General features: G+C 53.5%; 2 protein-coding genes across 2 annotated transcripts; one reads left to right on the top strand and one right to left on the bottom strand.

The window, feature by feature from the left end:
* Positions 1-1,862: 1,862 nt before the first annotated feature.
* Positions 1,863-3,189, bottom strand: P152DRAFT_284168 (uncharacterized protein). Its single transcript, XM_033674949.1, has 2 exons — positions 2,910-3,189; positions 1,863-2,863 (listed from the first exon to the last, which is right to left on the bottom strand). The coding sequence occupies exon 2, from the start codon at positions 2,797-2,799 to the stop codon at positions 2,182-2,184; it is 618 nt and encodes a 205-aa protein (XP_033529536.1). The 5' UTR covers positions 2,800-2,863; positions 2,910-3,189; the 3' UTR covers positions 1,863-2,181.
* Positions 3,190-3,973: 784 nt separating this feature from the next.
* On the top strand, positions 3,974-10,227 carry P152DRAFT_469266 (uncharacterized protein; the record flags this gene model as incomplete). Its single annotated transcript, XM_033680883.1, has 17 exons — positions 3,974-4,238; positions 4,287-4,569; positions 4,621-6,060; positions 6,094-6,485; positions 6,555-6,571; positions 6,636-7,073; positions 7,131-7,331; positions 7,365-7,532; positions 7,572-7,687; positions 7,791-8,300; positions 8,427-8,641; positions 8,684-8,808; positions 8,842-9,063; positions 9,106-9,243; positions 9,274-9,606; positions 9,637-9,870; positions 9,925-10,227. 17 exons carry the CDS (start codon positions 3,974-3,976, stop codon positions 10,225-10,227), a joined length of 5,400 nt encoding a protein of 1,799 aa, XP_033529535.1.
* Positions 10,228-11,292: the final 1,065 nt, after the last annotated feature.

Below are 11,292 nucleotides of genomic sequence, written 5' to 3'. Positions count from 1 at the left end.
GTCTCCGAAGAACTGACAGTAGCCGAATATTAGTGAAGAAGTTATCTATAGAGAGAATAAAGTGACCAGGTTTCTCTGTGAGCGGTAAGGCCAGTTGAACAACCGCGCGAGATGTTAGAGACAATGGGGTGTCTTCTGGAGGGTTATAGGTCAACCCATAGATTTTGGTAATGTCGATAGCGTTCTCTGCGGTATGTCTGCCGCCCAGGCAAAAGAGATAAGAATACACATAGCCAGAATCGGCTAATGCGTATATCTTATACCCTACCGGAATAGGTTTGCCTTTGATACTGATTATATCATTTAAGCGACCGGTAAACTTAACCATGATCTTATCAATCGAGAGATAGTTTGAAGGCTGATAGTACTGTTGAAAACGGCTCTGAATGTCATCGGCTAGAGGTTGAACTTTATCAACAACACTCTGCGGCCGGGACAGGTCTGTTTGCGGTCTTAAGACGCGAATAAACCGCTTAATTTGCTGCCATGTGTTCAAGGACATATACCGTGGGATTGAATGGTTTGGTATTGTGTCCGTTCGACTCCATAACTCGTCGCGAGAGCTAAGCCGCCAGGTCCCCATATAGATGAACAAGCCCATCCAAACCATAATATGGCCAGGCTGTACATCTCGCCATGCGCGGTGCCCAGGTTGACCCGCTCCATGTAGATGTGCATATTGATTGGTTGACTCGGCAATATATTCGAATACATCGCGGTTGAAAAAAAGGTTGAAAAGCAGAAGACTAAGATCATACCGATTATGGAGCTGCTCGTCAATGTCTGGGGCAAGGTCTCCAAGCATCGGCCCGAGATTTTGACCATTACTATGCAGATACGCGCAGGAAAAACATTCCTCGCTGTCGCATTGATTGTCATGGGCCCAAACCACGAAGGATTTGGTAAGCTGGTAACGCTGTTGAATTGCTAAAGAGATAAGGAGAAGATCTCTCTCACTGCGATCTGCTATTTACATCTGTGGGCAAACGGTCTACCCATCCCTTCTGCCTTAGGCCGCAAGGCCACAACACACAGACTGGGCGAAGCCCAAGACTGTCACACATAACCATGATATCTCGTTCATTGCCACGCAGTGCAAGACCATGGCCCTAGTGTTTTACGTAACTAACTATGCAACCAAAGTCGGGGATCCGGTATGGAAACGGGTGGCCGCAGCGGCAGAACTCTTTCCTGTTGGATATCAACCATCCTCTGTTGGATCGAAACGTGTCTTATTAAGAAACTTAACAAATGAGAGTGCCTGGAGGAACGAAGTTCCGTAAGGTCTTTGGTCGCACGAGGGGAGACAACAAACTTCTAACTAGACCTTAAATCACATGATATTCACGTGAGTTTCACGTGGTTTGTACTCCTCCTACCCCAACCTTCGTCGACAATCCAAACAAGAGATGCGAACCCGCAAGCGGGTGTCGCTCAAAGAGAGCCTGGAGGAACGAAGCTAGAGTTTGTGTTTGGAATCTCATCAAAAAAACAAATGCTCGAGTTATATTCACAGAAGCATCACAAAAGGTTTGTAATTCCATTGGTGTTCTGGGGTTGGCTTCCGTACGGAAGGTACGGGTCGCACAGGAAGATGCTGAGTATCTTCATCTATTATTTGTTCACTACAGCCTATAATGAAGGAGCGTGAAGAAGCATGTCATGGTGCTTCCAATCGTTAGTGCAGAATTTATGGTTCTCTTAAGGGAACTTCTTATAGACACCGTTGTCGTGTTGATTATTGAGAGCGAGCGTGCCGGTGCATTATGTTGGCGGAGGAAGAGAATTGAATTTGATACATGTGTCAGAGGTTTGGGTCAATCATGAGACGATTGGGAAAGAAATAGACTCGATTTCTAGAAACTCGGCAAAGTCAAGCTACAGGAAAGGGGGAAGAAGGAAAGAAACAAACTGATGAAAAGATCGTGTAATACATATGTCTCTTAACCATCCATATACTACTCCTCCCTTATTCGTTGGTTGACCAATTAGTGCAAGGCACGATACTCTGGGAATAAGCAAAGTCATATTACGTGGTCATTGTGTTGCAATGTCATGCGGCTGAAGCTATCGTTCGAAAGGTAATAAAAGAGAAAAGGATTCACGCATTATGTTTGTAACCAAATCCCTCTGATTCTTGTCGTGTGATCGCTACTGTGTTGTGTGAGGGATGGTTTTTGGCTAGTCAGGTGCTTCAAATTTTTTAGGGGGATGACGGTTACGATGTGGCCGAGATCCGCTGTTAGAGTTCGATGGTGGAACCGACATATTTGAGAAGCCTTCCGGGTGCGCTGTAGTAGAGGGAGAAGTAGGAGTTGATTGCGAGTCTGTGATGTGGTCTGGGTGCTGTGGATAGATTTCATGTAGGCTCGAGTCCGATGGCGATGGTATTCCAGCGACCTGCCCCATACGGTGCGGTTTCTTCGACGGTGTCGACGGAGTGGGTCGGGCAATCCAACGATTTGGTCGTTTCGACGGTGAGGAAGTGGTCGGGGTCGTCGTGGGTGCGGCGGACGCAAGTTTTGGCAAGTAGGCGAGATCCAGGACTCGGAGGGCGAGAAGGTTCGTGTCAGTTGTGCGACCCACGACTTTTGCGGTGAGGGTGAGGAACGTTCCTGCTTGAGGGATCTTCACCTTTTGCCAACGTTTAGAATCCTCCAAGAAGCAGGCCATGGAATACGGAACAGGTGCGGCGTTGGAGGCGTCATATACGGAAGTTTCAATCATGAAGCGGCGAGCGTGGGTTGGATCCAAGGAGTTGTCGTTACGAGACGATACGGAACCGACGACGGTTACCATTGGACACCATTATTCTGGCAAACGTTGGCGGTACTCGTCGAAGTTCGTGACGCCACCCGGATGCCTGGATCGGTTTAGTCGAGTCATGACGGGAGGGTGAGCGGACAGACCTCATCAAACTGAGTGCCTGGACGTTGATGTCCAAAGTGTCGTCTACGGACCGGGCGGTGGGAAAGCGGCCGTCCGCGTAGAAGAAAGCGTCAGGGATAAACAATTCCCGTTGCTCTTAGGTCAGATAGGCACGAATTCGCGCCCGAATAGGCTCGACGATGATATCCGAACAGTAGAAGCCGTCTTCGTCGAAGATATTAAGCTCGGTTTAGATCTCAACGTAGTTAGATAAGCCATGTCGAGTCGGGTCATCCGTCACGGTGTTAATAAAATCACGAATGTGAATAATATTCGAGAGTGAGGACAGTCGAGACATGTTGGGCAAACAGCGTCTAGGGGAGGGAGATCAGGGGCGATCCAGTGGTCGGAGTGTCGAGGTGGGAATTAATTGATATGGTGGTTAAGAGGAGCACGAGATGGGGCCGGAGTTCCTACTTATACTGCTGTTATGAGTGAAACAAAAGGGAAAGATGGGTTAATCCACCAATTGATAAGGAGGGGAGAGAGGGAAAGAAAGGGAAGGGCAGGAAAAAGGAAGAGAAGATGACGTAATGTTAGAATAGATTATGCGCGACAGGTTACACAACAGAGCGCGGAGCGCCGGAAAGGCGTGTTGATGATAGGTCATGTACGGGCCGTGTTCCGAGGAGCGGATTTCGCGAATGAGGAGTCGTAGAAGATAGATGAGAATACGAGGTCGGGCTGGTATGGTCGGGGACAGTTGGAAGTCGTAGATTGATAGGCTGGTTGACTAAGTTTTGTTGCATCCAAGGTGAAGGGATCCAGGGCTTGAAGGGTGATCGTGTCTGCAGTTGAACGGGGGTAGAGTGGGGGAGGGATTAGTAACGTAGGTAGTCTGCAGATCGGTGATGGGATAAGGGATCGAGTTCCGTTCATTTCATAGTGCGGGATTTCGAGGATAACCTGGGCATCGTGACAGGAGTTGCGAATCCAGACAAGTCGGTCTTTCAATTGATTCGAATTCGGTATAGAGGGCCACGGTGAAGGCTCGGAGAGTCCGTCCGATCGGTTCCATCGTCGTAGCGCGTCGTATCGCGAGCGCATGGCGCAGGCGGGTTTCGAGTTACGGACACCTGCGGGTCTCTTCGGCGCGATACGGACGGAGTTTGGACCGGGTCGAGCACGTGGAAATCTGGTCGAGGATGGATCGGTGCTCGCGGGTCTAGGTCTTCGGACGTCTACGGATATCGCTGAAGAGTTTAAGAGAAAAAATGAACGGGCCAGAGCAGACAGGAGTCCCCGCCCCCGGCGGACTGGGACGCCGATGGCGACGTCGTCCAGCGACGTTGCTGGCGACGCTGAACACGGTCCGAGCGAGACCAGTCCTTCTGTAGTTAGGAACCGATCACATTTAGGGCGGAGGAGGTCCGGGCCGGGCATTCCTCGCGAGTCGCCGTCTAAACGCGTCCGGAGAGCGGATCGTCCGGAGTGGAGTAAAGAGGAGCAAAGGCGGGAGCTCGACAGTGTTATGCGTGGATTGGATAACGAATTCGCCGAGAAAGAGCGGCTCTCTCATGATCGGGCGTGGTGTGCGCGGATCCCAACCAGGACCAAGGTTAATACCGTCCAGGAGTTCTATAAAGCGTTCCATGATGTGAACACGTTGCCGATACTGACTTGCATGCTTTGTTATGGCAAGTACGGTCGGATAGAGCTGCAGGAAGTGGCATAGGAGCAGTGGATGGCGAGTCCTATTGAGAAGCGTCAAGATTCGCCTTTCCAATGCGTGAAGTGTTTCCCCATCGGGAAGAGTATTTACGGGTGCGATTCCTGTGTGAAGCACCTGGGGAAAGACAGTCTATCTCCAGCCGCACAGTTGCACGACCGACTCGGATGCGAGCACATGTTCCCCGATGAATTGAAGGATCTAACGCCGATCGAGGAGAAGCTTATCGCGCTGAATTCGTGCTACGGCTTCATCGCCCAGTATAGTATCCCTAATGGTCCGAGGCAAGGTATAAGGTATGGGAGGCATGTTAAGGGGCACATCACCGTCTTTCCGAACAACGTCCAGGAGCTGGTGGCCAACGTCCTCCCGCATCCGCTCCTGAAGGTGATAGACGAGATTCATGTGTCCTGGCTGGGGTCGGATAAGCCAGTGCTAAGCGATCTGTCGGTCCTTCTGTCGGTTCGGCGTCGGGTGGTAGAGAAGGCACTAGTGTGGCTGAAGCGGCACAATCCGTTGTATGCGCACATCGAGATCGACGTGGCGGAATTAGAGAGCTGGGATGCGCCCTCGCACGGTGTACTATCTCGAGTGTATAAGCGGTTGAGACGAGATGAGCCGTCGGCGCAAGAGAAGGCGCGCACCGGGCAGTTAGTTCCACCCACAGAGCGCGGCCTGGATGAGGGAGAGGCGATAGATATTCGAGAAGTCCTGGCCACGTTAGGTAAGGGGCACGATGTCGAGCCGGGCCAGGATGTGACAGGAGAACCCGAACGGGGCGATGCTGCCGATGGGGGTAGGGACAGGGTGCTTGACGGTGCTGCAGTTCCCGTTTATGAAACCAGTTCATCTGGCGTGTTCGCACTAGATAGGGGACCAGATATCGCGAACGGGGAGAAGTTACAGTATGTTCACGACGCACTAGGCCAACAGGGTTCGGGTAATGAACGGCGGGGTGGGACGGCAGAGGTACGGCGTTGGAACGGTGCCGAGCCGTATATCGTGGTGAACCGGGGCGAGGACTTTGCCGATCCGTTCGATCCGCGGTTTTTTGCAAAGACGTTCCCAACGCTGTTCCCTCTCGGTCGTGGAGGCCCACGTCAGGCAAATGAGGGCACGCAGGATGTCGCTGGAGAGGGAGACGTGGGCGTCGAGGCGGCGGACCAGGTACGGGGCCTCATTGCATCGCGGAACATGAGCCTCGAGACGTGGGCGAAACTGGTCCTGCAGCGTCACGGTGGTCGATTCGCGTCACACCACATCTTTCCCTTTCTCGTTTTCAACGTGGGCGTCCGGTCAAGGAATCGCCGTGCCAGCATGGCGAGTGTCGCGAGGAAGGATTTCCCCGCAGTCGAGCGCATCGTACGTTCGTTGAACGCAGAGCGGCTGGAGCGTGCCAAGGCCGAATTGGAGATCTCGCGGACGACGAGCGACGAGGACGTCAATCAGCTGTTGAAGAGCCTGTCTCTATATGGATATCGCTAGCCGATGTCGAGGGAGAGTCGCTTGAGTATGCGGCGCAAGATACAGTCCCTCATCATTCGGTACGGTATTCCGGCCATCTGGTTCACGCTGAATCCGAACGACATTACCAATCCGATCAAGCTCCGGCTTGCCGCGTATCGGACCCGGGATCCGGAGGTGGCTGAAGCCTTCTTAACGAGCCTAGATCTAGCGTACAAGCGAGCACGGCTGGCGATCTCGGACCCGCTTAGCTCGGCAATCTTCTTCTACCGGGAGATTTCCCTGTTCTTCAAGCACTACGTGAAGATAGGAGAGGACTCAGTGTTCGAGCGGATCAATGAATATTTCGGAGCCGTGGAGACCAACGAGCGCGGGTCGCTCCATGTCTACGGACTCTTCTGGCTTCAGGGAAACATGCAGCTGAGTTCTATTCCGCAAGACGAGGATGAAGGGGATCGGGAGGCATACCGGGAGCGGGTTGCCTAGTACGTAGATAGCGTATTCACCGAGGTATGATCGCCGTATCGTGACTATATACAGTAACGGTAGTCGAACGCAAGGCTAAACGGTGTAGGATCTCGATTACGAGGCATTCTCAGCCGTTCGGGCGGAACGGTCCGTGACGTCGGACATATCGCCACTGCTAGCGAACCGCGAGCAATTCGCCGCCGCGTTTGAGGACGAGGCCAACTTCTGCGCCGGTTCTACGCAGATCCATACCCATAGCCCGACGTGTGTGAAATATTCCATCAACGGGCAGACACGGAAGAATCAGGACCTGTGTCGGTTCAAGGCCCCGTGGAAATTAGTAGAGAGGACTGCGTTTACCGAGGAGGGAGTGTTGCAGATTCGGCGGACGCATAGTATGGTGAATCGATGGAACAAGGCAATCGCGGTAGGGCTGCGTCATAATCATGACATTTCGTTCATCGCAACGCAGTGCAAGACCATGGCCCTCGTGTTTTATCTGACGAATTATGCAACCAAAGTCGAGGATCCGGTGTGGAAACGGGTGGCCGCAACGGCAAATCTAATCTCGGCTCATAACGATGCGATGGCGGAACGGTAGGAAGATGCGACGGATGGTTCGACAACGGACAACGGTGGTAAGAACCGGACACGGCAGTTTCTGATGAGAATCGCGAACCGGATCTTCACGGAGCGGCCGTTGTCGCAGGTGGAAGTCGTTTCTGATCTGCTGGGCTACCCCAGGGAATTCACCAGTAATAATGCTTGGTCGTTCGTTAACGTCAGTTCCCTGTACTGGCATGTTTTCCGCCGATGGCCGCATCTGTAACGCGAGAGTGGCATAGACTCTAGAGATAAGGGAGTTAAGGAGACGGTGTTCTTGCACGACGCGGGGGTGAGAATATCTCTGGTGCAAGCATATCCGTATCGTGGCCGAGTCTTGCAAGAGCTTTACCTTTATGATTATCTGTCGGTAGTCAAGTTGAAGCGAAAGAGCAAGGGTGTAGGTACGTGGGAGGAGATCCCATTAGACCATGCCTAGTCTCCGTCGGAGTCGTGGGTACAGGTGTTACGAAAGTCCGGCGAGCATGCGATGGTCTGTTTTGACGGTTATCTAAGCAGGGACTTGAGTGAAGAAAGTGAGGTCTACTATAAGAGGTATGTGCAGCCCCACTCTCGGCATGATCGGACTTGTCGCTGTATTCGTGTGAGAGACAAGACACGATGATGCTCAGGAAGGTTGACGTTTTGGCATACGCAGGGCCGCTGTTCAGCATCTTGCCATTTTTGTGACGTGGGAGTCCTTTTTGGCCGAGACGACGGGCGATATCAACGCCATCTGGGAGAGTCGCAAGCAGGGCCTACCTCGGCGGATGGCCTTCGTTGCTGATAATATCCGACTACTACACCGATCGGCCGAAGATGCAAAGCGCGATGCCAAACAGTGGGCTGCGATGTCCGGAGAGGCGGATCCATTCGCTGATGCGGTTGATCTGGAAGACAGAGGCGATGATGGCAACGACGGGCCAAGGACGACGTACCGCTCAGATAGTCTCGGCAACGCGACACGACTCATTGACGTCCTAAGGAACGCAATGGGGACCCCTCAGGTTACGGCCGGCTCGAACGAGATTTCGAGGATGGTGGAGCAAATGAGCCGATTTCAGCAAACCGCCTTAGGTTCTATGGACGAACTGAGCGCTACAGCCATCCTCGAGCAAGGGCCAGGAACACTCAGCACCCGAGAAGGCGGGTTTCCCGAGTCAGCGGGGTCGACCGTGCCGGCACAGGAGCTGCTCAAATCGATTAAGGCGCAGCAAAAAAGCCTCTCTCGGGAGAGAGAGAGGATGATCTAAGGAATCTAAGGGTCGGTCGGGGAGGGCAATGACGAGTCTAGGGCGCCGAACGGGTTCGGGGAGCAGGACGTCCATTTCACCGCTGTCGATGAGGAAGGCCCGGGCTGGGACGTCGGTCCATCCATGAATATCCAGCTCGGACCCTCCACGTCGTTCTCTGCGGCAGGGAAGCAGTTAGCAGAGGAGTCGTTCACCTTGAACCGAAAACAGAGCATCGCGCTTCGACTGATCTGCCGCCAGCTAGATCGAATCCGCCGTGACGAACCCGGAGTTTCTTAGCTCTGCCAATTTATCGGAGGCGAGGGCGGAACAGGAAAGTCACGGATCATCGGAGCCGTCGCGGCATTGTTCGGGAGGAAGGCGGTCTCGCACAGTCTACTGGTCATAGCGACCTCGGGAACGGCGGCAGCCAATATCAATGGGGTTACCATCTATTCCGCGTGCGGGTTTTCGAAGGATACAAGTCGGTCGGTGAGTGGGAGTACGGATCTAGAGAGATTCGCGCCGAGAAGGTCAACCAGTCTCCGCGTCGATGGACGAAGCCGGGCCGAGTGGCAGGAAAAACTCCTACTCATTATCGACGAGGTCAGCATGCTGGGTGCGCGAACGCTGTATATGGTGAACGAACAGCTGTGTCGGCTGCGAGGGTGTACGGATGACTTTGGCGGCATCCCGATAGTCGTCTTCTGCGGGGATTTCCACCAGTTCCGCCCGGTCTAGGAGCGGTCGATCCTTCTCTCCAGCCATGCCACCGCGTGGACCGATGATACATCCTTCCGAGTCGAGCAGAGGCACCAGCACGATAAGGCGCACGCGCTCTGGAACAAGTTCACTACGGTCGTGATGCTCGACGAACAAGTTCGTGCGGCCGGAGACCCACGACTGCAGCGACTCCTTAGTCGGATCCGGCACGGCGTGCAAGATCGGTCCGATATGGATTTCTTGAACCAGACGTGCTACGAGGAAGGTCGACGCATCCCATGGGAGTCCGGCATCACCGTCGTCACGCCGCTGAATCGGAACCGCTGGAACCTGAACCTTGAAGCCATGCTGTGCTTCCAACGCCAAAGGCAAGGCCTGCTCCGGATTTTCATGTCCGAGCACAAGTGGAAAGATGGCCAGCCCACGGAGGAGGAGGCCCTGATGCTGTTGAGTCAGGGGGACGACAGCGCCGTTCCCGTCTTAGCCATCTTCATGTTCGTCGCGGGGATGCCCATCGTCGTGAGCCAAAACACCCACCAAGGCCTGAAGCTGGTGAATGGCGCCTGCTACACGGCGCTAGACGTCGTCCTCGACCAGAAATTCCCCGGACATCGCGTCAACACCGACACTATCCTCCACTTCGGGCCTCCGGCCGGGATCGTGCTGGCGTCCGAGACGACGAAAGATTACGACTTCGTCGGTATGCCGGCTGGCACTATCCTCCTCACGCCCGTCAGCGTGAAAATGGACTGCCAGAGAAAGCGGCCATGGCAGAAGCACGACGTCAGCCGACGAGGATTACCGTGCGCAGCGGCATTCGCCTGCACGGATTACAAGGTGCAAGGCAAGACGTTGGGCCGAGTGGCACTGGAACTTCGCGGCGCGAGGACGACGAACGTCGATGGCCAGGCCGTTCCCAGCCAATGCGATGCCTACGGTTTATACGTGCAATTGTCGCGCTGCCCATCGCTGGATGGAATCATGCTCCTGTCTCGAGCGCGGGAAAGGGACATTGTCGGCAATCGAGTGCCCGACAATATGGTCGCCGCCGAGAAAAGGCTGGAACAGCTGAGCGAGGCGACGATTCGAGACGCGGAACGTTGGGACTGGTCATCAGAGGAGAGACAGACGGCACGCTAAGGGGAAGCAAATGTGGCCCAAATGTACCAAATAAATTGGCTAGCGGAGCGTAAATAGAGCGAACGACTTCGAAAACTGCGACGCAAAGAAAACCGACCCTTTATGACATTGATCGCTTTAACGATGGGGAGACTTTGCTTTTTTTTTTCCTCGCATCTCTCCTCTTTTTCTCGAGTCTTTATGATCGGAGTCAGTCTCGACGATCGGAGTCAGTCTCGACCATCAGAGTCAGTCTCGATCATCACAGTCAGTCTCGATCATCAGAGTCAGTCTCGATCATCAGAGCCAGTCTCGATCATCAGAGTCAGTCTCGATTATCAGTCAGTCTCAATGATCGGACCCAGTCAGGCGCGGGGTCAGAATCAGGCGACGTCCGTGAACGCTGAGTGGACGACGCCGAGTGTCTGTAGCGTGTAGTTATGGTGATGCCGTGATGGATTTGGATGATGAAGGTCGGATCGGCGGTGGAGCAAGGCACGTGAAAACTCACGTGAAAATCATGTGATTTAAGCTTTGAGGGGAGAAGTTTGGTGTCCACAACCGATCGGGTCGAAGGTTGGGGTTGCGTGGGTGTATCATATCCTTGAAATTTATTGTTTTTTTGGGCGGCGGAGGCAGGAACCAATCGTAAAAGGAGGCTGGGCAAATCTAGGCCGGAAGCGGGTAGACCGGAAACAAATTGGCCGGAAGCGGGGGTTAAATACGAAGTTTACAAAACGCGCACGTGAAAATCATGTGATTTAAGTTTGGGTTGGGAATTTTTTCTGCCCCTCGCGCGGCAACAAAGACCTTACGGAACTTCGTTCCTCCAGGCAAGAAACCTTCCGTCACTTCGTTCCTCCAGGCAAAAGGGCGGCATAAACCTTGAGTTCCTCAAGGCATACATAGGAGAAGACTGAAGAGTCCTGATTAGGCCTGGCCTGTCAAGGGCCCAAACCACGAAGGATTTGGTAAGCTGGTAACGCTGTTGAATTGCTAAAGAGAGAAGGAGAAGATCTCTCTCACTGCGATCTGCTATTTACATCTGTGGGCAAACGGTCTACCCATCCCTTCTGCCTTAGGCCG

The sequence above is a fragment of the Eremomyces bilateralis genome, assembly GCF_010015585.1.
Source record: "Eremomyces bilateralis CBS 781.70 unplaced genomic scaffold P152scaffold_53, whole genome shotgun sequence".
NCBI classification, from domain to species: Eukaryota; Fungi; Ascomycota; class Dothideomycetes; order Eremomycetales; family Eremomycetaceae; genus Eremomyces; species Eremomyces bilateralis.
Note: the sequence above shows the minus strand (reverse complement) of the source record. Positions and strands in the feature narration are given on the sequence as shown.